At 44.3% G+C, this 27,166-nt stretch overlaps 1 protein-coding gene across 2 annotated transcripts in view; it reads left to right on the top strand.

Annotated features, from left to right (window-relative positions):
• HNF4A (hepatocyte nuclear factor 4 alpha) overlaps window positions 1-27,166 on the top strand; it is a 177,278-nt gene that overhangs the window by 132,701 nt on the left and 17,411 nt on the right. For both annotated transcript variants that reach the window (XM_073683066.1, XM_073683065.1), the window contains exons 2-3: window positions 19,795-19,969; window positions 23,441-23,535. In XM_073683066.1, coding sequence (XP_073539167.1) covers window positions 19,795-19,969; window positions 23,441-23,535 — 270 coding nt within the window. The remainder of the gene's footprint in view (window positions 1-19,794; window positions 19,970-23,440; window positions 23,536-27,166) is intronic.

Raw genomic sequence — 27,166 nt, 5'->3', positions numbered from 1 at the left:
GGACTATTATATGATGATCCTGCCCGTGTCGCATCAGCTGAGACTGAGTTGAGACGTTTAAAACAAGGATCAGGTAATGTGGAAAAATATTGTACTCATTTCCGTCGTTGGTCTACTCAAACAGGGTGGAACGATTCTGCTCTGAAAAGTCTATTTCTTGCTGGGCTCAGTGAAAGGGTTAAAGACCTGCTAATTGCTTATCCTACACCTGAAGATTTGCAACAGGCTATGCAATTAGCTATACGGGTGGATAGAAGACTGCGTGCAAGGGTTAATGAGAGCAAATCCTCTGCTATGTCAGTTTCTGGTTATGAGAATGTGTGTACTAACAGTGGTGAACCGATGGAGATTGGATCGGTGGCACCTCGCTCTCAAGAAAAAGACCGTCGATTTTTTGAAGGCTTGTGTTTCTATTGCGGAAAATCTGGTCATTTGATTAAAGGCTGTGAGCTTCGTATGAAGAAAGAAAAAAAAATGGTCAGTCACGCCCGTATTGCCTGTTTAAATTCCAAGGGTGTATTTTTAGCTGCTTCCACGATTGCTCAGGAAAAATTAATGGAATTTCGGGTGTTTGTCGATTGTGGGTCTACTCTGAATGTTATTGATGGGGGATTCGTGGAAAGACTCAATTTAAAACCTGAACCTTTATCATCCCCCATTGCTGTGGTTTCTGTGGATGGTTCCCCTTTGAAGAATATTACTCTCAAGGTCTGTGAATTTCCTCTCACTATTAATGGTGTTCACCATGAGAAATTGGATTTGGTAGTGTTGAATAACTTGCCTTCTCCAGTAATATTGGGATTGCCCTGGTTAAAATTTCACAATCCTGTACTGGATTGGTCTACCAGTGAAATTAAATCCTGGAGCCATAAATGTTATGACAAGTGTTGTAATGGGCGTATTGCAGCTTTGGATAGGGGAGAATTGCCTGTTCCTATTCAGGATTTTTGGAGAGTTTTTTCTGAGAAGGAATCGCAGGTTTTGCCTCCCCATAGAGACTATGATTGTTCTATTGAATTTGTCCCTGGAGCGACTCTTCCTAAAAGTCGTTTATTTAACCTTACTATTCCTGAGAGGAAGGCTTTGGAGGAATACATACAGACAAGCTTGGCCGCCGGTCACATTAGGCCCTCTAAGTCTCCTGTGGCGGTTGGATTTTTTTTTGTAAAAAAAAAGGACGGCGGTTTACGTCCTTGTCTGGATTTTCGTGAGATTAACAAAATTACTGTACGCAATCCTTACCCACTGCCATTGATTCCTGATCTGTTTAACCAGTTAATGGGGGCCAAGTGGTTCTCTAAAATTGACCTTAAGGGGGCATACAATCTGTTGCGCATGAAGGAGGGTGACGAATGGAAGACTGCTTTTAACACTCCTGTGGGTCATTTTGAGAATCTGGTTATGCCTTTTGGTCTTACTAATGCTCCTGCATTTTTTCAGAATCTGATTAATGACATCCTTAGACCTTTGATCGGTAAAAATGTGGTTGTGTATTTGGATGACATTTTGATTTATTCGCCGGATCTGGAGTCTCATTGGCGGAGCGTGCGTGAGGTATTACAGTTATTAATGGACAATTCGCTTTTTGCTAAGCTGGAGAAATGTGAGTTCGCTGTACAGAGAATTAGGTTTTTGGGCTACATTATCTCCAGCAAAGGTTTTGAGATGGATCCGGTTAAGGTTCAGGCTGTGCAGGAATGGCCTAGGCCTATTGGTTTGAAATCGATACAGAGGTTTTTGGGTTTCGCCAATTACTATAGAAAATTCATAAAAAATTTTTCTAGTATTGTCAAACCTCTGACTGATCTCACCAGGAAAGGTGCTGATGCGGTTCAGTGGTCTTCTGAGGCCATTGAAGCTTTTGTGTATCTCAAGGAGAGGTTCACCTCTGCTCCCATCCTTATGCAGCCTGATGTTACTAGGCCGTTTTTGGTTGAGGTTGATGCTTCCTCTGTGGGGGTTGGCGCAGTATTGTCTCAGGATAACGGGGATGGATTACATCCCTGTGCCTTTTTTTCAAAAAATTTTTCGGAGACTGAACTGAATTACGATATTGGTAATCGGGAATTATTGGCTATTAAACTCGCATTTGAACACTGGCGCCACTTCTTGGAAGGTGCGGAATTTCCCGTTCAGGTTCTTACGGATCATAAAAATCTGATATATCTTGATGCTGCCAAGCGCCTGAATGCCCGTCAGGCTAGGTGGGCACTGTTTTTCTCGCGGTTTAATTTCTCCGTTACTTACATCCCTGGTACTAAGAATGTTAAGGCGGATGCCTTGTCTCGCAGTTTTTCTCCCATAGTCGGTGCTGAGAAAGAGGAGAACATTTTACAAGAAGGTGTTGTGATAGCTGCTTTGGACTCCGTTTTGGAAAATGAGATTCTTAAAGCACAGGAGAATGCCCCTTCTAACACTCCTCATGGGAGGTTGTTTGTGCCTGGGACCTTTAGGAGAGATTTGTTTGTTGAGTGTCACGAATCTCGGTTGGCAGGTCATCCCGGAATCTCTGAGACCAAGAGACTGGTGGGTCGCAGTTTTTGGTGGCCTGGATGGCAGAAGGAAGTCATTAAGTGGGTGCGTCAATGTACTATATGTGCTAGATCTAAGTCCTCACATACTCCTGCTGCGGGGTTGCTTTGTCCTTTGGAGGTTCCCAGTGCTCCTTGGACACATTTGGCTATGGACTTTATAACTGACCTTCCCCCCTCTGAGGGTTTTACTGTCATCTGGGTGGTCGTGGACCGTTTTAGCAAGATGTGTCACTTGGTTCCTTTCGTCAAACTGCCCTGCGCTAAAACTCTCGCTAAGGCCTTTGTCAAGGAAATTGTCAGACTTCATGGCGTTCCTACTGACATTGTTTCTGATAGGGGTCCTCAGTTCGTGGCTCGTTTTTGGCGTGCCTTTTGTGATAGGTTGGGAGTTCATTTGTCGTTCTCGTCCGGATATCATCCTGAATCTAATGGCCAGACAGAAAGGAAAAACCAGGATGTTGAGCAGTTCTTGCGTTGTTTTGTGGCAGACAATCAAGAGGGGTGGTCTGAGTTTCTGCCACTTGCTGAATTTGCTCTGAACAATCATACATCTTCTTCTGCTGGTTGTTCGCCTTTTTTTTGTTGTTCTGGGAGACATCCGTCGTTTGGGTCGTTCTCCAAGTTGGGATCTGCCGTGCCTGAGGAGGAGAATTTTTCCAGTGATTTGGAGAGAGTTTGGACGGATGTGCGTGGTAATCTTCAGGAGGCCAACAGAAAATCTAAAGACTACTTTGATAGGAAACGACAGGAGGTTTTGTTCGCTGTTGGTGACATGGTTTGGTTGTCCTCTAGGAATCTGCGGTTGAGGATTCCTTCAAAGAAATTGGGTCCCAAGTTTGTAGGGCCCTTAAAGGTGCTTCAGGTTGTCAACCAATCTGCTGTTAGGTTGGAGGTTCCTACCTCCTGGAGAATTAATCCGGTATTTCATGTCTCTCTGTTGAAAAAAGCTGTTGTATCGGATTGTGACGCCTCTGCCTCTGTTCCTCCGGTGGTGGAGGACGGGGAATATGAAATTTCTCGCATCCTTAACTCTAGACGGTATAGAGGTAGTTTGCAGTATCTTGTGGCCTGGAAAGGTTTCGGTCCCGAGGATAACTCTTGGGTGAGGTCGGATGATGTTTCCGCGTCCAGACTTATCAGAGCGTTTCACAGGAGATTTCCTGATAAGCCTGGTCCTAGGGGATCCGGAGGATCCTCTTAGAAGGGGGGGTACTGTTAGAACCTTGCTCTTAGGTTTTTTTTCCTTTGCTGGTCACATGACCTTGTTGGCCTATTTAATCCTGCTCCGCCCTTCTGGCTTTGCTGGACTTCATTGTATATCTACTTTCTAGCTAGCCTGTGCTCTGTGTCTTGCTCTGTTAGTTTGCTTGGTCTACTGACCTCTATGTTCTATATATTTTGTTTGTTCGTCTGTCTGCTACTATTTCTGTTAGGAGGTGTCCCATATTCCTCCCAGTCCTTAGTACTTGTAGGGATTCCTTCCCCACATCTATAGGTCTCCGTACAGACTAGCTTACGACTTTAGCAGGTCTGATCGCAGGACCAGGTTCCCTGTTACATCGTACGGATTAAGCTGAGTTCTATCGTAGGGACAGATCTCCTCTCTTTCCTTAGCTCTGGTAGCAGAACATAACAGTGATTAGTTGTAATGTGTGGGCAAATCTAGTATTAGGTGTCTAATTTTATGGCAGTGCCTCCGCAGGTGAGGAAAAGCATTACACCATTCTTACTAATATTAATGCAGAATTGGTCAAATCCACCAGAGTGAAAGCTGTTGTAGTTGCTATTAGATGAGGGTTGTGATGGGGGTCAACCTCTGTTAACTAAGAATTCCCTAATAGGGTAAGAAAAATTGTTTTTGTAAACTAGTTTGATCCACTCTAATCCCATGTACTATGGTGCCTTGACCCTTTATCGGGTAGAAAAAAAACACTTTTTTTAGGAAATAGGAGTCTAAAAACACCTAAAAAAAAGTGAGCACAAACACTTTTCTACCATAAATGGAGAAATGGACATCCCTGTTTTGGAGACTGATGGGCACCACAACAGTTATATATCCATTAATTAGACTTGGGCATTTCCAATCTATACTCCATAAATATCTTAAGAGGGAAAATCCTTTGAACGGCTTGATCATGGATGGACAGCTTGCCACATGGGGGATATGGCTGGATAGAGTCCACTTTTTAGTATTATTTTACATAAAATTTTACTGCCAACACTCCAGTATTTGCAGCAAATACTGAATGTGTGCACATGCCCATATCCATTATACTGCCAAATAGGGACTCGGTCTTATGGCTGCATGTGTGGTGTATTTAGTGTATTAGCTAAATTTCCAACAAAGGCCTATATTGGCCAGATCTGAGGACCTCTACTGCTGCAGAAGGTCTCACTAAAGTCTGCCACATCTAGATGCTTGTCTGTTACCACTGTAAGGCAGCACTAGACATCATAATGGGGGATACTCGCTTCGCTGCGACAATCAATGCACACGTGCAATGTCTTTCCGTTTTTAAACAATGCTCAGCAGTTTATTACTTCATAAACCGCATATGACCGGGTCCAACTCAGTGGCACGCCGACACACATATATATAATATTCACGAGCCAAGTGACACACCGGCCCAATTGCTCCAGGTACAGCCTTCAGCAAGGTAATAACATAGCAATGTCCATATTAATGTCCATATAACACAGGGTATTACCTTTGCCGGGTTTAGCTGTCTCAGTCCATTACTCCGCCACCACTGTGGCTTTGCGGCTTCCCAGGTGGGGGTCTCCAGCCGTCGTTCCCTCAAAGGCCACTGACATCCACACAGGATCCAGGCTCTGCCTTTCAGGACTCTTCCTCAATAATCCGCCACCACTGTGGCTTTGCGGCTTCCCAGGTAGGGCTCTCTAGCCATCGTTCCCTCAAAGGCCACTGACATCCACACAGGATCCAGGCTCTGCCTTTCAGGACTCTTCCTCAAAACCTCAGCCTTCCAAGGCCACTAGCATCCACACAGGATCCAGTCTCGACCTTTCAGGCACCAGGCTTCACTCGGCCTCACTAGGCCTCACACGGTCGGTGTCCCACACACACGGGAACAGGCCTTACGCCTCTCTCACAGAACAAACCTGTCTCCCATCAAGCAGGGTTTATATATGCATCCCGTGCACACACACACATACTGACAGGACCTTGCTGATGTCACAGTCATGTGATCAGACAGACATTCTGTGCGTTCAGGACCTGTGCTATGTCACAGTCATGTGACTAGTCACCTGAGGGGGAAGGTACATGGTCAGGTAAAACACATCCTGGACCATTACCGTAATGCCAGCAAGTCGCTGCATTACATATCCCCCCCCCTCTGTTCAAACTTGTGGGGTTGAACACATAATATACACAATCACTATAACCCCCAGCTCTGTTCAAACTTGTGGGGTTGAACACATAATATACACAATGACATTATAAACCGCAGTTCACATAGGGACCATGTACTTTACAATTGTGCTACTCAGCCCCTGGAACATTAGTCAACGACATTAGTCCATTCCTTAGGGACCTACCATTTGTCACTGTCACTGACTTTGTCAAGTCACCTTTCCGGGTCGTAACCTTGTCAGAGCTCCCCCGCTCCCAGCGGTCAGTCATAATCTTGTCAGACCTCCCCAGCTCCCAGCGGTCAGTCGCAACCTTGTCAGGTCTCCCCCGCTCCCAGCGGTCAGTCATTCAGCGGTGTGACTCACATGCCCAGGTATCTAAGGTCCTGTTCGACTCCGTAATGTCCCGTCCTCTATTGGGTCGTTTGTATGGGCTGCTGAATCCTGAGTTACTGGAGGTCTCACTACCTCTAAACCCACGCCCACTACTCTCAGGACATCTTGAAAGGTCCCTAACTCCAGCTATAGCTGTTCTGTTATTTAGGGGGCCCTTTCTCTGTCTGGTCTCATAATTTCTAGACGGCTGCCATCTTCTGCTACTCAGATGATGCTGACTATCCACTCGCAGTCTAGCGAGATTCAACTGTTCTACCTCTCGCAGGTAGGTCACTCGGTACTCCAACAGCATGCGCATATATCCCAGGCTTTCTTCTGTTCCTACAGCGGAGAATGATACCTTGCCGTCTTCGTCTGGTATCCAGTCCTGACGATCACGTGGACAGCTTACTTTCACCACACCAGACTTCTTGACCATCACCTGCATGGCTCGACCATTTCTCCCAACGAGCTTCCTCACCAGAACATGAGGCACCCGGATGACCTCTTCACGCATACTGTGAGCTTTCCTCATCAACTCCAGTTGTCTAACGGCTTGTTCCGTCTTCAACCGGAGAAACCGCTTCGTGCGAATACATCGCCAGTGCATGTCACTTAGGATAGCCACCCTCTTCACTGTGACTTCGGTCGTGGACAGGACCACCAGCTGTTTAGCTTCTGAGGTCAGGTACACCTTACAGGCTCCCACGGCCTTCTTAAACTCCTCATGCACGGACTCACTGGTGCATTCTTCCCTCAAATCCTCAGGTACATCTACAAGGCACTTGTACCGAGACGTTTCGGTCTCACCAGTGGTTTCCAGACGATCAACCAGCTCAGGTTTCAGGGGCAACTGACCTTCAGCTTCTTCACCCTGTATGCTTCCCCTGAGCTGACTCACAGCTACAAATTCACAAATTTTCGTCTTGACCACTTCCATCTCATATTTATCTATGGTTAACACTCTCTTAGCTCTCCTCAGGTCCACCTTCTCATGGTATAAGGGAGTGAGTGCAAAGTGTTCGCCCTTTTCCTTCTCCAAGAAGGCCTCGTTCACTGAGTGATACTTTGTCAGGCGACTTTTGAGCCCAGAAACTTCTTCCTCTAGCTCCGCCACTCGCCTCTCAGCGGCCCGTCTCTGAAGCTCTTCCTGCTTCAACTGCTCTTCCAGCAGCAGAGCTCTCTCAGACCTCTCCGTCTCCAATGCGCCCACTCGGCTTTCAATAGCCAGTCTCTCACGCTTCTCTTGCGTCCACTGGGTTTGTAGCAACTCCTTGAGCTGCTTGATCTCAGCTTCGACATCCACCGAACCCTCCGAGCCCACATCACTCAAGGAGGTATCTGCTTCATACCTTCCATCACCAGCGGTCAACTCCTGGCCCAGGTCTGTGGCTTTTCCGATGGACTCCTCCATTCTCTCTCGCTCAGCTTCCATCTTGCTGACTGTTTCCTTAAGGTACGTCTCCGCCTTCTGGAGAGTATCACAGGACATCTGTAGCTCCTTCACCTGAGCTTCCAGATCTAGGGTCTTTCCCCGGAGATCATCATTCTCCTCACGGGTGTCTTGCAGAGTGGTCTCAACCACTTGGCGCACGTGCTCTTCACCCGCCTTATCCTCCTCTAGTTTTTTCTTCACCTTGAGGAGATCCTCATAATCTCTCTTACTCTGTTGCAGTTCCCTACTGCGTTCACCACACTCCTTCTTGGAGTCACACAGCTCCTGGTTGAGCTGTTTGCGCAGTCGTTCTAGGATTTGTTCGCGTCCAGAAACACCATCCTGCCGCGCCTCCTTCTCAAGCTTCAACTGCAAAACCTCTTCCTTGATTTTGCGGCGGTCCTCCTTAATTGCGTAGAACATTTCCTTCCACTGGTTAATTTCCTCGTTGCTTTCCTTTAGATCTCGCTGTAAGTTCTTCACAAGCTGGTGTATTTTCTGCTGTTCAGACTCCAGGATCAACTGGTCTGAGGACACGTTCCCCAGGTTTTCACATAACTGCTGCACGTCACTCTGACCCTGCTGGCCGATAGGCTCCAGCTCTTGGTCACGACTGGCCGCCTCCTCTTTCTGGGCTGTCAGATCCTTCTGACTCGGTACCGTACCGGAGGTTGCTACTGGCAACGTCCCCTCCTCTTCTACCTCTAATGGAGGATCCACACTTGAAGCAAAGGCACACAGTACTACATTCTCTTTATTTTCATTTTCAGCCAAGTCTACAGGAGCAAACTTTTTGTGGCCCTTGCGCCGTCGACGACGAGAGGGGGACTCTCTCACCTCGTCTAACCCCTCCTGACTGAACTCTCTCTCTACTTTCATAGTGTCACAGTCAGCTACGGGGTCTGTGTCACTCTCCATGGTGTTGTGGACTAACAGGTCACCTCCCACTTTGACGTCACTCCCTTCTACTGGAGCTACCCCGTTATCAACGGTCACATTGTCATTTTTAGGAGGTACCAACCCACCACCAGTAATTTTTTTTGATTTTCTATCTTCCACGCTGTTTTGAACAACCGGCCCTTTTTTAGACTCCGCCCCCTTTTTAACAACCACACTGGCAGGGGAATTTTTACAAGAAAAATCAGCAATAGTCTTAGGACTTAGTTCACAACAGCTCTTACCACCTCCCCGGGCACTCTGGGACAACACTGGCGCCCCCGGAGAGTTCATAGAATGGTCCACTGCCGCCATTCCATATGGTGCCCACAGCTCCTGTGGTTCCTGCACCATGTCCAGTTTCATGTCCAGTAGACGTTTCTCAAATACCTGCTCCGGTTTTAACAGGCACTTTAATCGCTCTATTCGCTCAATAGCTTCAGACTCAGTTGCTGCTCCCTTCAGAGCCATTTTTATCTGCTCCTGCATTTCCTCAGGACACTATTCACACACCGCTCTCCCCGGAAAAATTTTCGTGGCCCCGCCGAGCCACAGCAAAACCGTATTTGAGTGCGACGACAACCTTCGCAACCCCGCCGAGTTGCAGCCAGATGTTTTAAACTTCGTGAGCCCCGCCAAGCCACAGCAAACCAGGTTTGAGTGCGACGCCAATTTTCGCAACCCCACCGAGTTGCAGCCAGATGCTTTAATCCACACTCGTCCTGTGCCGTTGCCCCTAGCAACCGGGCTGCAGTTGCCTCAAGCAACCAGACTGCAGTTGCCCCTAGCAACCGGGCTGCAGTTGCCCGCATTCTCGAACCATATGTAAGGCAGCACTAGACATCATAATGGGGGATACTCTCTTCGCTGCGACAATCAATGCACACGTGCAATGTCTTTCCATTTTTAAACAATGCTCAGCAGTTTATTACTTCATAAACCGCATATGACCGGGTCCAACTCAGTGGCACGCCGACACACATATATATAATATTCACGAGCCAAGTGACACACCGGCCCAATTGCTCCAGGTACAGCCTTCAGCAAGGTAATAACTTAGCAATGTCCATATTAATGTCCATATAACACAGGGTATTACCTTTGCCAGGTTTAGCTGTCTCAGTCCATTACTCCGCCACCACTGTGGCTTTGCGGCTTCCCAGGTGGGGGTCTCCAGCCGTCGTTCCCTCAAAGGCCACTGACATCCACACAGGATCCAGGCTCTGCCTTTCAGGACTCTTCCTCAATAATCCGCCACCACTGTGGCTTTGCTGCTTCCCAGGTAGGGGTCTCTAGCCGTCGTTCCCTCAAAGGCCACTGACATCCGCACAGGATCCAGGCTCTGCCTTTCAGGACTCTTCCTCAAAACCTCTGCCTTCCAAGGCCACTAGCATCCACACAGGATCCAGTCTCGACCTTTCAGGCACCAGGCTTCACTCGGCCTCACTAGGCCTCACACGGTTGGTGTCCCCCACACACGGGAACAGGCCTTACGCCTCTCTCACAGAACACACCTGTCTCCCATCAAGCAGGGTTTATATATGCATCCCGTGCACACACACACATACTGACAGGACCTTGCTGATGTCACAGTCATGTGATTAGACAGACATTCTGTGCGCGCAGGACCTGTGCTATGTCACAGTCATGTGACTAGTCACCTGAGGGGGAAGGTACATGGTCAGGTAAAACACATCCTGGACCATTACCGTAATGCCAGCAAGTCGCTGCATTACACCACTTAGATGCCTCTGTTGGTCAATGAAAAGCCACCAACCACCACAAAATCCATACAGACAAGGCCATGGTGCCCCAGGTGTTTAGACCGCTCAGCCCATGGTGAGCATGTGACCCAGATCCTTGCATCGGCTAACCACTACCACTGAGCAGAGTAGTCTTTAACTTCTTAATGACCATCATTTGGTCATTAACGGGCCTTATGCTTTAAACAAATCTCATATCCTGGCTGTTAACTTACTGCTGGGGCATAAAGGAAGGCTTTGATTGACTTGCTGTAGCTGTCATTGCTGTGGTAAGCATATCAGAGCACTCACAGCCTGGCTAAGGCCACGGCCCCACTATCAGTGTTTGGTCAGTATTCGGTCAGTATTTTTTCTCAGGAGTGGGAGCCAAAACCAGTAGTGGGTGATAAATGCAGAATTGGTGACTTGTTTCTATTTTACCTTTTCTCCGATTGTTCCTCACTTGGTTTTGGCTCCAACTCATGAGAAAAAATACTGACCGAATACTGACCAAATACTGATAGTGGGGCCGTGGCCTTACAGGAAGAAACACAGTTGTGCCCTCCCGCAGCTTCCTGACTCTCCTCTCACTTGAAATTTTGAGAGACGAGAGATGGAAACCTGCTGAAAGAGCTGTCTCAAATGTAGAAAAGTGTCCCCTATTAAAAAAAGCACACTTTAATATATTCATTTTTTAGACTCTTCTTCTAGAGTTAAAGTAGTAAAATAATTACGTTAAAAAAACACAAAAAAGTGATAAAAAATATGATAATGTACAACTTTTTATTTTTTAACATTTTGTGTCTGATTTCAGAAAGAAAATAAAAAAAATAGAGGGTCGATTGTCAAACTATAGTCACATGAGTGTACAATAGGGTGTTATGCAAATAATTGGGTTTTAAAAGGTTTCTTCTTCTGCATGAATTCTATGGTCTGTGAAGTGATGCTAGGGAATATCCACTTTTCAAAAATAGAGTATACTATTAATATACTATGCTAAAAAAATAATATATACCAGCATATTTGGTATCTATGGAAAATCAGAACAAATACAGAAATACATCTAGAGGCATATCAAAGTATTAACATTATTTATTTAAAAATGATTATACATAAAATTAAAAACAAGGGAGTGCAGAAAACCAAAAAAAGATGATCAAATGGTCCATCATAGTGGAAAAGATGAAAAAACTTTATTGTAAATACTACACAGGATAATTGGGGAGGAGGGGAGAAAAATACATACATATGCATTTAAAAAATACTATTAAAAGCAGATACACAACATGTAAGATGCACGTGTAGGGCCCCTCTACATTCATACTGAGCCATATCTATAGGTAATATGGGATATAGTGGTGCTGGTAAATAAAGGAGAGACGCATCACATGAAATAGCCGCATGTGGATAATAAATAGTGAGTAGTTTACTATTGTACATATACATCAAGCCCTTCACATCATATATAGCCACTATAGGCCGTGATTACCTTTGAATAAATAGAAAAGCACCGCGTCAACCTGCATCAGCACGTGTTTCCCTGACGCGCGTTTCGGCGCTTTTGCCTTTCTCAAGGGGACTGGCAAAAGCGCCGAAACGCGAGTGAGATAAGCCCCCCCCCCTCTGTCAGCACTCGCAGCCAATCAGAGAGGATAAGAAGTGTGTCGCTCTTTCTTGCTTTTTTCTAAGTAGTAGTCAGATAAGCCCCTCCCCTCTGTCAGCACTCTCAGCCAATCAGAGAGGATAAGCAGTGTGGTGCTCTTTCTTGCTTTTTTCTAAGTAGTAGTGAGATAAGCCCCTCCCCTCTGTCGGCACTCTCAGCCAATCAGAGAGGATAAGAAGTGTGGTGCTCTTTCTTGCTTTTTTCTAAGTAGTTCAGTTTTGGTCAGACCTTGCAAAAACACCTTTAGATTAATCAGTCCTGTCCTAGTAAAAGTTTTTTTAGCTTCTTACATGCAGATAAGCCAATGTTTTCTTTTTTTAACCCTTTAAGGATGTGAACTAATTAGGTACTTAAAGGGATTGTTCTATGAAAACAAGTTATTCCCTATCCTGTGGATAGGTGATAACTTATAGATTAGTGGGCATCTGACCACTGGGACGCGCACCAATTGGCTGAACAGGGCACTCATCCTGGTTAGAAGGGAAAGGCAGTGCGCATGCTCAACCATGTGTCGCGCTCAGCTTTTTCCAGAAGCCCCATAGAGAATAAATGGATATTCCAGGGAATGTTTGGGCGGGACCTCGGCTGGTCTAAAGGGTCTTTGCACTTCTAACACCAATGTTGGTAACTATGATGGTCTAAAGGGTCTTTGCACTTCTAACACCAATGTTGGTAACTACGAATGACCCCTTTAATGATATTCCCATAAACAACCCCAGTTGTGACTTTGCTGATCGCTGCAGGTTCAGCTCATAACATGCACAGAAAAAAAAGCTACTTTTGCCATAGTAAGCTGTGAACAACTAGACATTTGGCCCTGTGAAGACCACAACAGAATACATGTAGTAGTTACTTGGTGAGCATTCAGATAAATGGTTATCTGTGTAATACATAAATGTCCCCAGTCTGCCAGAGCAAACACCTCAGCTTATAAATGGCCCTCTGCTTTGGCACGAAAGGAAGAGGGGGTCCCGATCATATTGAAATACAAGTCCAGTAAGGTATATTGAACCATTTTTATTCATGGATTGCAGGAAATAAGAAAAAAACAATATTTTTTTCATACTGGAGTGAAAAAATGAAACCTGCACTGTGGTTGGTTGCTTTGGACATGAAGGATAGCACAGGTACCTAATATGTTGGGCCTTAGTCAGACAACCATTTTTTAAGATAAAATGTAGACCAAATGTAGTATACGTGCTAATGAGCATGAGCGATTTTCCATGTGGAGCTCAGCAATTTTCAGACGCGATGGGCCAAATAATTACTACAGCTGTCAGAACTTAGTCTTAAAGGGAAGTATCAAGCACTGGCTATATGATCTCAGCCATATATGATGGTGTGAAAAAGTGTTTGCCCCTTCCTGATTTCTTATTCTTTTGCATGTTTGTCACACTTAAATGTTTCAGATCACCAAACAAATTTAAATATTAGACAAAGATAACACAAGTAAACACAAAATGCAGTTTTTAAATTGAGGTCTTTATTGTTAAGGGAAAAAGAAATCCAAACCTACAGGGACCTGTGTGAAACAGTGATTGCCCCATAAACCTAATAACTGGTTGGGTCACCCTTAGCAGCAACAACAGCAATCAAGCATTTGCGATAACTGGCAAAGAGTCTTTTACAACGCTCTGGAGGAATTTTGGCCCACTCATGTTTGCAAAGTTGCTGTAATTCAGCCACATTGGAGGGTTTCCGAGCATGAACCACCTTTTTAAGGTCATGCCACAGCATCTCATTCAGATTAAGGTCAGGATTTTGACTATGCCACTCCAAAGTCTTAATTTTTCTTTCTTAGGTCATTCAGAGGTGGACTTGCTAGTGTGGTTTGGATCATTGTTCTGCTGCATAACCTAAGTGCGCTTCAGCTTGAGGTCAAGAACAGATGGCAGGACATTCTCCTTCAGGATTTTTTGGTAGACAGCAGAATTCATGGTTCTATTTACCAGTCTTCCAGGTCCTGAAGCAGCATAACTGCCCCAGACCATCACACTACCTCCACTACATTTTACTGTTGGCATGTTGTTCCTTTTCTGAAATGCTGAGTTACTTCTACGCCAGATGTAATAGAACATACATCTTCCAATAAGTTCAACTTTTATCTCATCAGTCCACAGAGTATTCTCCCAAAAATCTTGGCAATCATCAAGATGTTTTCTGGCAAAACTGAGACGAGCCTATATGTTATTTTTGCTCAGCAATGGTTTTCGTCTTGGAACTCTGCCATGCATGCCATTTTTGCCTAGTCTCTTTCTTATGGTGAAGTCATGAACACTGACCTTAACTGAGGCAAGTGAGACTTGCAGTTCATTGGATATTGTTGTGGGGTCTTTTGTGACCTCTTGGATGAGTTGCCGCTGCACTCTTGGGATAATTTTGTTCGGCCGGCCACTCCTGGGAAGGTTCACCACTGTTCCATGTTTTCGCCATTTGTGGATAATGGCTCTCACTGTGGTTCTCTGGAGTCCCAAAGCTTTAGAAGTGGCTTTATAACCTTTTCCAGACTGATAGATCTCAATTACTTTCTTTATCATTTGTTCCTGAATATCTTTGGATCGGAGCATGATGTCTAGCTTTTGAGGATCTTTTGGTCTACTTCACTTTGTCAGGCAGGTCCTATTTAAGTGATTTCTTGATTGAGAACAGGTGTGGCAGTAATCAGGCCTGTGTGTGGCTAGGGAAATTGAACTCAGCTTCCCAAAGATGTGATAAACCACAGTTAATTTATGTTTTAAGGGGGATGGCCAATCACTTTATCACACAAGGCCCTGTAGGTTTGGATTTCTTTATCCCTTAATAATAAAGACCTTCATTTAAAAACTGCATATTGTGTTTACTTGTGTTATCTCTGTCAAATATTTAAATTTGTTTTGTGGAAAAGTGTGACAAACATGCAAAAGAATAAGAAATCAGGAAGGGGGCAAACACTTTTTCACACCACTGTATGCTTATCTTTGAGAACATAGCTCAATAGCCGAAGACTATTCGGACAGGCAGGTCCCTGGCGGTTTCTCCCTTCCGCCCTGCTTGAGTAACAGGTCTCTGCCTATACACATACACAGAGACCTGTCACTCCAGGGCAGCAGGTGGGAAGCCAGTGGTTTAATAGCTACCGGGGACAGAGTCACCTGTCTGGCTAATCTTACGTGTGCCTCGGTCCCCGGTGGGTATTAAACTATGTTTTTCTCTGAAATGCCGCAACATTTCAGAGTTAAACATATATGTCGGAAATCATACAATCAGTGTATGATACCATCTGCCGGTGGATTGGGCAGCATGTATCCTCTGTCAATTTACCTTTAAACATATGTGCTATGGTATGCTTGTGGAATGGCTGTAGTATATAGCTGCTGGATGTGTATGATCAACTTCAGAGGGTTTGTCTGCTTTTTACAACCTCTTTTATTAGATAGGCCCCTTAAGCGGAGGCAGATTATAGCTTTCAGGAACCCCAGCGATCAGCTATGATTTGTAAGAGAACTTTGTAAGATATGCAATTTATCTACAGCACCTCCACAGGGAAAATTAAGTATTACACAGTTTGGGCTGTGAAACGCATGAGAATCCCCGTTCCTCCAAATCTACCTCCAGCATCCAGCATAGCAAGTATTGACTGTATAACATTACCTATTCAGTTTATAATAAATTACTTTTGGTCCTCTATTTAAAGATAGAACAAGGTTAGGGTTATCTCCAAGATGTCCACTCAACATAAGTAAACCACTTAACTTAAGAATGTCTACAACTTCTCTCCCCTCCTCCTACACTCAAATATATACAGCTATACAGCAAGCCACGAGCAAACAAAGAATATCAGTAAATACTACAACACCCTGATGGACTCTGCAGTTTGTAGCATACGATTGGTTTAAATACAATAAAATGTAATAATCATATTGTCATATTTTATTTGTATTCTGTCACTATTTTTAGTCACCTACAAGACAGGTTCTTAAGTATTCCAGGTTGTTGCAGCATGAAAACCATCATTGCTGACTTTCTATATGACACCCACATCTGTACAATTAATTGGAAAGGTAACATACTGCATCTTTCATATCTATATCTTAGGCCAGGGTCGCACCAGTCCTGGTCTCAGTTCATGATTTTATTGAGGGCTTAAGACTAAATTCCCCAAATATTGAATTCAGCCATGCCCCAGATAGAACTATTGACTTCAATGAACCGAATGGAGCGCAAAATATGAAACTTTAGAGTGTGTACTGTATGCTATATGTTAAAGAAGAACATTTTGATGGTGACGAAAAATTATAATATTTACTGATATTTATTGGGTCAGTGTTTAGCTTTGTTGACTCAATATGGTCTATCCCGGTAGACTGTAAGCCTGCAAGGGCAGGGTCCTCTCACCTCTGTACCAGTCTGTCATTGTTAGTTCATGTACTGTAATTTATATATGTGTTTTGTATGTAACCCCTTCTCATGTACAGCACCATGGAATCAATGGTACTCTAAAAATAAATAAATAATAGTATCCACCCCAAATTGGTCCCGGGAGACACCTTATTCAATCATATTTGACCATTGTGGATCTTCAACAACAATTGGACATCAATGAGGCTAGATACTTTGCCCATAAATTAGATCAATGGTGGATTCTTCCAAAGAAAGAGGAATCCACCAACAAAATCTACAGTATTTGATTTTGGGCCAAGTTGACTTTGAAGAAACTTTAACAACTATTCCAATGATTGTCAGATTACTGGTAAAGAAAGAGTTACCATTGTGGTCTTTCTGATTGTCAAGAGTCTAAGAGTCTCCATGCCAATATACATCAGACAGTTGGTGGCTCTGTCGAAGAAAAGGTCTACCAACATGGTCTATCTGATTGAACATTCAAGAGAGTCTACAATACTCCATTACATTACACGTTAGATGTTTGGTAGATCCTGATGAAGAAGGAAGCATCAACCAACATGGTCTATCTGATCTCCACAAAAAGAGGGCAACAGAATAGTCTAGAAGAGTCTTTCCCATTGGATAATTGGTGGATGCTGCCAAAGAAGAAAGAATCTATCAACAAAGATGTCTACTTTTGGTGGACAATAAGTTAGACCAACCCTGTCTGGCAGACCACTTGTCTATAGACATTTCACCACGTACAGTAGCTCCAGCCAAACAAATCTACCATTGTGATCTATCTTATTGCTGCCCACAAAAAGTTTGCATCCAAGTGAATCTAGAAGATCCCTTCCTCATGCTTACTAGACTAAAAGTGTATCCTGTCAAAGAGGGAAGGATCCACGAACAGAGATACTGAGTATTAATAGGGTAATAGGTTTCAATGTCAATTTGTTTTTGATGAAAGCTTCCTAGGGTTTGGCATACAATGCCAGTGCTTATGTTGCCATCATTGATAAACCTTATCCTACAGGCTAATATTTACTGTCAGATATATTTCAGACATGGAGCATGGGGATGAAGTGGTGGAACATGTTATGCTTATCCGTTACCTTCCTGTACCCGTGTTTCTTATTTGGTTAATTTTTACTTATGATCTGTATGAAATATGATTGTTCTGCAGGGTGCTACATAGTAAAAGTAGTTGACAGCTTAGGGCTGCACTGATTTGGGTGCGGCCTGGTATTTTGTTTCTTCTGGAGTTTGTTGGTTCATGGGTAATTAAATCGCAGCATTTATAGAACTGTCACAAAGGTGCTTGGATACAAAGACGTCTGTATTTTTTTCTTACTTTATAGTAAATAGGCCCTATAGTGCAAAAATTAAAATGGGACCCCTTTCTGCTGCTTGTTCAAAACCAGTGTTACCCAAACTCCAGTCCTCACGGCCCCGAACAGGTCATGTTTTCAGGATTTCCACAGTATTGCACAGGTGAAAATTCATGATACCTTAATGATACTTTTACCACCTGTGCAATACTAAGGAAATCCTGAGAACATTACTTGTTGGGGGCCGCGAGGTTTGGAGTTTGGGAAACACTGTTCAAAACCATCACACTGGGTTAAGGGGGTACAGTACATGTCCTCATTCAAAGGTTTACGTCTAGTAACTGTTCATGGGGCAAGGAAATGGGCTAACCTAAACTGGACTCCCCTACCATCTATCACTGGTTCCATAGAACATTAAAGGTGCCTATACACCTTAAAGAGGACGTGTCACCACCAGCAAAAGTGACCAATTTTGGCTCTTATTGTATTCCCACTGCTCCCCTGACTATGCGTTTTTTTTGTCCTTTTTTTTGGTTGTTTTTAATCCGCCACTGCAGTTCCAGAGATAAGGGCTTTTTTATCTAGTGCCAATTTTTATGTTCTTTAACAAGGGGGCGCTCCTTACACGGTAATTATGCAGAGCATCCTAGTGACACCCCCCCCCCCAAAGAATATGTGAGCCACGCCCCTTTTGTAAAGTCCATTAAAATGAATACTAAATTAAGGGCCCACATCTTGGAACCGTATGGAGGATTAAAGAATTACAATACAAAACACAGTATACTCAGGAGAACAGCAGGAATAAAGTAAGAGCAAAACTGGCTACTGGTCACCTATCTAGATACCTCTCCAGAAGACTCCACCATATACATGGAAATGGATAGCAGGAAGATCCAGCTGTTTTTTGGATACAAAAATTACAAAACCTTTATTTGTAGACTTGTATTAAACAGGATATTCCCAGTACTCAATGAAAAAAGGCGTAAGAGCTTTTTCTATGGTTTTTGAACTGAAAGTCCTTGCTCATGGATTAATAGTAATTCATTAGTAAGGCTTGAGCTTCAATTCGAAATGCATAGGAAAGTTCTTACACCTTTTTTGATATACGGTAGTACTGGGAATAACCTGTTTTACAAATAAAGATTTAACATTATTTTATCCAAAAAATGGCTGTATCTTCCTACTTTCCATTTTCATGTCACCACTGAGCAGGAGTGTTTTTCCATCTTAGTTGGCTACTTCAACGTGGGTGAGCTGGATCATATATTTTTCCTCCCCCATATATATGCATGTACAGGAAGAGGGAGTAAGCAGCTACCAGACACCTGTAGGGTATTTATCTCCCAACAGAGCATGAACCAACTCTGAAATTCAGCAAGGGTGGTCTTCTCTTCCACCACATCATTTATTGAAGGAGAGTTGGGAGCCTCCCCCGCCCCCCATTCATAAAAGATTATCTTGTGGTCACACTGGACTCACCTGTATAATCTGCCTCTATGGTATGTGCCCAAATGTAGTTGGAATATGAAATATCTAATTAGATATACTCTTAACATTTTGATATAATAGTTTCCCATTCAAACAAACCTAAGAGGTTGTCTGGTTCAGAAGATTCAATTGCCAAAGTCACCCATTCAGGACCTCGATCAATAAGTGCAAACTGTGTAGTTCTCTAGGTCACCTGTGGAGGTGCTGAAGAGCAGTTGAACAATACAGGTTTCCTCTTCGCTTACAGATGATCTTTGGGTGGACGATCTGTGGCCATCTTGTTAGCAAAGATCCATTCTACAGAAAAGGAATTCTTTCAAATGGACCAACCCGTTTTAGGGAACAACATGAATGGTTATGAGTAACCACCAGCGCTGACAATGGTGGTCACCATAGGAATAATGTACTCCAGTGTTGTCACTGAAAGCTAAAATATTACCAGCGTTTAATTGAATAATTAACCCATATGTGACCATATCTTTGATTTTCCAAATTGTACCACTCCACTGTTTATTTGAATACTAAAAAAACTGTATATTTTCTATATCTTCAGATACTTCACCATCAGAAGTGACCAATCTCAATGCTTCAAACAATATCGGTGTTAACTCTTTGTGTGCAATTTGCGGTGACCGAGCGACAGGAAAACACTATGGGGCTTCCAGTTGTGATGGATGCAAAGGCTTTTTCAGAAGAAGCGTCAGAAAGAACCACATGTACTCCTGCAGGTAGGGTGGATCTATATTTAGAGAAATTTATTGAATGAAAATGGGTTAATCAATAGATAGGTGAGGCATATGGGTCCTCTCGTAAATTCATTAGCAGTAGGACTTCCTAATGAGTCAATCAGTCGGAAACTCCAGTCTGGAATGGAGCAGTCTCTTCAAGTGATTCTTTCCAACAATAGGCTTTTATGACATGTCAATGAAAATGAGGTGAAGTTCAGGAAATCACCGACTGCTTTCACACTCGAAGTTCCCATAACTCAATATTTCCAATGGAAAACCATGCAGGTGATCCAGCCACAATAAGAAACAGGTACAGTAACTGGAAGGACAAATTGTGTGGCCCTTTTCATGCCTAAAGTAACAATAAACCCTGAAAAATTCATGCATTAAGGTACATGATTTTATAAATATATTAGTCCTTGTCAGACGCATATGTTTGTAACCTAGCAGCATATCAAGGAGACCAGAGAAAAGAAAAAAGTACCAAGTAAGGACCAAAAACCCCATGTCGACGCTCACACTGGCGGCTTCATCAGGAGTCTCATTTTTATTCATTTGATATCGTATATGTTTTTCATTGATTTTACAAGGTGGAACGTTTGTTTTTCAATAAAGATTGTTTTCAGTTGGATCATATTTTAAGGCCCCCATGTACTAGATTGGATTAAAGGAGTTGTCTATGTTTAGATATTACTCCCCTGGCTTGCTCTGTCAAAAAATAATAAAATTAACCTCACTTACTCCCAGTTGCTCCAGCACTACCTCTCCCTTGCTGCCCTAGACTTTGTTGACATGGCTGCAGCATTGGTGATGTTATATTTACAGCATGTGACCACTGCAGACAATCACTGGGTTTAGCAGTCCTGTACAATTTACTTCAGCACTACTAGTGAGCCCAGTGATTGGCAGTAGGGGTGACGTGCCGCAGACATGACATCACTGCTGCAGCCATGTCAACAAAGACTTGAGCAGAAGTGTAGAGGAAGCGCTGGAGCAGAATTTTGATGGGATTGGCTGACCGTCTGATTATTATTATTATTATTTATTATTATAGCGCCATTTATTCCATGGCGCTTAACATGTGAAAAAGGGGTATACATAGCACAAACAATTACAATAATCTTGAACAAAAACGTAACTGCAAACTGGTACAGGAGGAGAGAGGACGCTGCCCGCGAGGGCTCACAGTCTACAAGGGATGGGTGAGGATACAGTAGTCTGATGACTCTCAACCACAGATGATGCCAGGAAAGAGGTGGATCGGACATGTTGATTTGCACAACCTGGTCCTTTAGTTTTGATAGAAGATAAGTCACTCTCAGAGGTGTCTGGCAGGACTTCACTTCAATCTCCACATTGAAAATACATGAACACTTGGCTGAGCTGAGTATGTATGTATATGAAGGAGTCAGGAAAAATAACTGTCTGATGAACGAGTGCCTGGCTGACCCCTTTCTAAGGTGTATGATCACCTTTAGGTTTAAGTGCTTTTCTCTTCAATGTCTCTCAACGCATTGACGACATATGACATACATTTACGTCATAGGTTGTGTCCCTGATGCAGGCTCGCAGCATCTTTCCTGGCAGATAATGGCTGATTTAATCAGCCATCATGTGCCTCCAACAGCCACCTTTTAAATGCTGCTGTCAATCTCGGAGAGCGATATTTAACATTCGCCAGCAGGGGGCATGTCATTCCGAGAGCCTGTCTGTGCGGCTGTGACGTGATCGCTGGGTGCTGATGGGTTGCCGTAACAGCCAGAGGTCTGCTGAAAACCTCTGTGCTTGTCATGGTGATTCTCTTGTGAAAGCCAATGTTTAAGGGGCGTTCATAGGAGATCATGATTTTCACTATACATAGCAATGCTGATACACTGCTATGTATAGTACAAGCGTTTAGACGATCGCAGCTTCAATTCTCCTAAGGGGACTATTAAATACAGTAAAGAGTAAAAATAAAAGTGAAAAAAATAAATAAGTTCAAATCACCCCCCTTTTGCTCCATTAAAAATAAAAAAAAAAATAAAAAATGCACACATTTGGTATCACTGCGTTTGTAAAAGTCCGATCAATCTAAATATAAAATAAATTAATCCGATTGGTAACCTGCGTAACGAGAAAAAAAATCAAAACGCCAGAATTATGGGTTTTGGCCACCACAAAATTGCAATAATATGCAATAAGAGGCGATAAAAACATTGTATCTACCCAAAACTGGTATCATAAAAGACGTCCACTCAGGGTGCAAAATATAAGCCCCCACACAGCCCCATATCCCTAAAATTTAAATCGCTATGGGTCTTGGAAAATGGCATAAGAAATTTTTTTTTTTTTTACAAATTTCCCAAAAAAATGTCACCACTCAAATAAAAAAAAAATATATAAATGTTTTGTATCTGTGTAATCATACTGATCTGGAAAATGACAGTGACAGGTCAGTTTCACCGCATAGTGAACATGGGAAATAAAAATTCCAAAAAACAATTGTGGAATTGCAGGTTTTTTTTGCAATTTCAATGTCCTTTAATTTTTTTCCTGCTTTCTAGTGCATCACATGATAAAAGGAATGGTGTCATTCAAAAGTACAACATGTCCCGCAAAAAAATAAGTCCTCATACTTTTTTTGTGAATGGAAATATAAAAAAGTTATGGCTCTTGGAAGAAGGGGAAGATGGTTAAGCCACCCATACAAATTAGATGGCAGTCAGCTGAATGATGCTTCAGCTGATCGGCTGGCAGCCATCTCGGCTAGCTGTCCCATGTCCAGGAGTGCTCAGTTGGTTGAACACTTATCTCAAGGACAACAAAAAAAATCTGCAATTCTAAATCGAATACTTGACTTCCTCGACAATCAAATGTCTCTGACCCCATGCACATTAGAGTGTCAGCAAAAATGATGTTCTTTTGATGTTCAGCTACAATTAGTCTAATGTGTATAGGGGACTTAATGCTCTTATTTGCTGCATCCTACTGGGGAATTCAAGCTTTTGCATAATAATCTTCTAAATTGTGTGACCTATCTGAAGTCCTTCCAGAAGGGATAGACCAAGGACGGACATATTATTGGTGCAACCTGTCACACAGGGGCCCAAGAGGAAAGGGGGCCAACTTCCACCTCCAAAGCAAATGAAATTGTGCATTGTAATGATCTATTGGACCGCAAGGGGCCCATATATTGTTCTTGCACAGGGGCCCTCTTCTGTCTGTGTCCGCCAGTGGGATAGACCATAGTGGTGTAGTCCCAGAGCGTGGTCCTCCGCCATCTTCCAGAATTATAAAACATCTGTCAATGGAAATCTCTAACCCAACAAAGAGTCTTTTGAAAGTAAGATTTTTAGTAAAAAACAATGTGAAAGGCGTTACAGACTACAGACTGCAGCACTTTGTTTTTTTTTGTCATTATGGGTAATTCTAGGAGAAGATCTAACCATAGGTTTGATGAGTAACATCCCCTTCTTTGTCTGATTTCAGGTTTAATAGACAATGTGTGGTCGATAAGGACAAGAGGAACCAGTGTCGATACTGTAGGTTAAAAAAGTGTTTTCGGGCTGGAATGAAGAAAGAAGGTGAGTGATACTTTTTATTAACTGCTCCATTTGCCCTGAAATGGCGCCCACCTAATGAATAATAGGGAATTTCCTGTCGGAGACAAGCGCCTCGCCTTCAGAAGTTATGGTTCAGGTGGTTCCAGTCTGCAGATAAGCAGGGTAGTAAATGTTTTAATGTTGGACATTTTGTTTGCTTAGTACATAGTAGATCAATTTAAATAGTGATTAAAAAATCGATATCAATGAACCCCCGATATCACCAGATTCCGTCAACAATCTAATGTGTATGGGGCCCTCGACTCTCCTCTTATAGTTGATGTAAGGATCCCACATGTCTGATTTCTGATTTATGATCCTTTTGTCCAGCCGAGCGAGCGCTCCTGTGTATGAAAGAGTCATTTGAGACAGCTGCCAGCTGACCGATCACCCAAACCATTGTTCGGCTGAAAGCTATCCAATTGGTATGGGGACTTTATTGTCAGGGTCTGTTTTGGGCAGACATGTAGTAAATCTGATGGGAACCATCTGCTTTGGGCATCCCACATCAATGGCAAAACAATGGTTAGGCTTCCAAAGAAGGAAGATTTTGTCCAGGACTTTATGTTCCAATATCTAAACTTCCAGCTTGTCATTGTCCTGAAAGTGGCAGAACATTTCATGCTAGCATTTGGGGCCACACAAAAATGACACAGAAAGATGGCACACGGACAACACGACACACTCAGACCCTTGGGGTACAGAAGCATGACTAGGGGGACAGAACATTTTCAAACTGACATTTAGGGTACAGCACAAGGACACAGTGAAACTTGGGGTACAGGCCAATAACACACAGATAATTAGAGAGTCAAAGTAATAACACACTAACATTTAGGGTTATAGGATAATAAGACACTGACACTTGGGGTCCAGGAGAATAACACACTGATATTTGGGGTACAGAATGCTGAGACGCTGATATTTGGGGTGATAAAATAACGAAAAACTGACAATGTACAGGACAACAAGACAATGACACCTGAGGCGATAGGACAATACATACTTAAACTTTGGCTAACAGAACAATTACACATTGACACTTGATGTACAGGATAACGAGACATTGACACTTGGGGTACAGGACAAGGACACACAGACACTTGGTGTACAGGACGAGACATTGACACTTGGGGTACAGGACAAAGACACACAGACACTTGGTGTACAGGAAGAGAGATTGACACTTGGGGTACAGGACAAAGACACACAGACACTTGGTGTACAGGATGAGACATTGACACTTGGGGTACAGGACAAAGACACACAGGCACTTGATGTACAGGAGGAGACATTGGCATTTAGGGTACAAGACAAGGACACACAGACACTTGGTGTACAGGACGAGACATTGACATTTGGGGTACAAGACAAGGACACACAGACACTTGGTGTACAGGACGAGACATTGACACTTGGGGTACAGGACAAGGATACACAGGCACTTGGTGTACAGAACGAGACATTGACACTTGTGTTACAGGACAAGGACACACAGGCACTTTGTGTACAGGACGAGACATTGACACTTGGGGTACAGGACGAGACATTGACATTTGGGGTACAGGACAAAGACACACAGACACTTGGTGTACAGGATGAGACCATGACACTTGCTGTACAGGACAAAGACACACAGGCACTTTGTGTACAGGACGAGACATTGACACTTGCTGTACAGGACAAAGACACACAGGCACTTTTTGTACAGGACGAGACATTGACACTTGGGGTACAGAACAAAGACACAGGCACTTTGTGTACAGGATGAGACATTGACACTTGGGGTACAGGACGAGACATTGACATTTGGGGTACAGGACAAAGACACACAGACACTTGGTGTACAGGACGAGACATTGACACTTGGGGTACAGGACAAAGACACACAGACACTTGGTGTACAGTGTAACGGGTCTGGGAGGCGGAACCTCTGAGCTACTATACAAGGGGGCGGTCCTTGTAAGGGAGCGGGTGGCGACCAGGCAGGCAGTCACAGCAGGTGACCGGGACAGTCTCTAGAAGAACGGGCAGGAGGTCACGGCAAGTGACCGGGGCAGTCTCTGGATGAACGGGCAGATGGTCACGGCAAGTGACCGGGGCAGTCTCTGGGTGAACGGGCAGATGGTCACGGCAAGTGACCGGGGCAGTCTCTGGGTAAAGGGTTGGTACGACCTGTGGCGGCTGATGGTAGACGTGAGCTCCCAGGTGAGCAGGCGAGAGTCTCTGGATAAACGGGTGGTCACAGCATGTGACGGCGGAGCCTCCAGGAAGACCAACAGACAGGCGGCAGATGAGCGCTCCCAGGTGAGCGGGCAGAAGTCTCTGGACAGGCGGGTGGTCACAGCACGTGACGGCAGAGCCTCCAGGTAGGCTAGCAGACAGGCAGCAGATGAGCGCTCCCAGGTGAGCGGGCAGGAGTCACTGGACAGGCAGGTGGTCACAGCACGTGACGGCGGAGCCTCCAGGTAGGCTAGCAGGCAGGTAGCAGATGTGCGCTCCCAGGTGAGCGGGCAAGCTGGTCCATAGACAGACTGACAAGAGTTGGAAGGCAGACCGTCGGACCTCAGTCAAGCAGGCAGGTAGTTGATGTGCGCTCCCAGGTGAGCGGGCAAGCTGGTCCTTAGACAGACTGACAGGAGTTGTAAGGCAGACCGTCGGACCTCAGGCTAGCAGGCAGGTAGCAGAATATCAGGCAGGAATAAGACAGCAAGCTGGCAGGAATCTGGCAGGTATCTGGCAGGTAACTGGCAACGGACCTGAGGGCTGAAGCAGAGTAGTGAACAGTGCAACAACATTGCTCGGGCACCTCCATTTTGGAGGAGGTGCCTTATATATGGTGAAGTCCTCCGGCCATTGGCCGGGGACTCCTTAGGACGGCGCGCGCGGCCCCTTTAAGAGGGAGAGCGGGCGCGCGCGCCCTAAGCACAGTGGCCGGGAAGGAGCGCGCGCTGCCAGCAGAGCGGGAGGAGGACGCCGGGCACGGAGCAGAGAGGTGAGGGGAACAGCCTCCCTGCCTAGCAGAGGGCAGGGACGCCGGTGCTACATACAGGAAGAGAGATTGACACTTGGGGTACAGGACAAAGACACACAGACACTTGGTGTACAGGACGAGACATTGACACTTGGGGTACAGGACAAAGACACACAGAGACTTGGTGTACAGGATGAGAAAAGGAGACACTGACATTTGGGGTACAAGACAAGGACACACAGACACTTGGTGTACAGGACGAGACATTGACACTTGGGGTACAGGACAAGGATACACAGGCACTTGGTGTACAGAACGAGACATTGACACTTGTGTTACAGGACAAGGACACACAGGCACTTTGTGTACAGGACGAGACATTGACACTTGGGGTACAGGACGAGACATTGACATTTGGGGTACAGGACAAAGACACACAGGCACTTGGTGTACAGGATGAGACAATGACACTTGCTGTACAGGACAAAGACACACAGGCACTTGGTGTACAGGATGAGACAATGACACTTGCTGTACAAGACAAAGACACACAGGCACTTTGTGTACAGGACGAGACATTGACACTTGGGGTACAGAACAAAGACACACAGGCACTTTGTGTACAGGACGAGACATTGA

This window comes from Phyllobates terribilis, unplaced genomic scaffold (genome assembly GCF_046119375.1).
Source record: "Phyllobates terribilis strain yellow unplaced genomic scaffold, ASM4611937v1 Scaffold_5__5_contigs__length_657084704, whole genome shotgun sequence".
Taxonomy (NCBI): Eukaryota; Metazoa; Chordata; class Amphibia; order Anura; family Dendrobatidae; genus Phyllobates; species Phyllobates terribilis.
The sequence above is the reverse complement of the archived record's forward strand: the minus strand, read 5'-3'. Positions and strand labels throughout refer to the sequence as shown.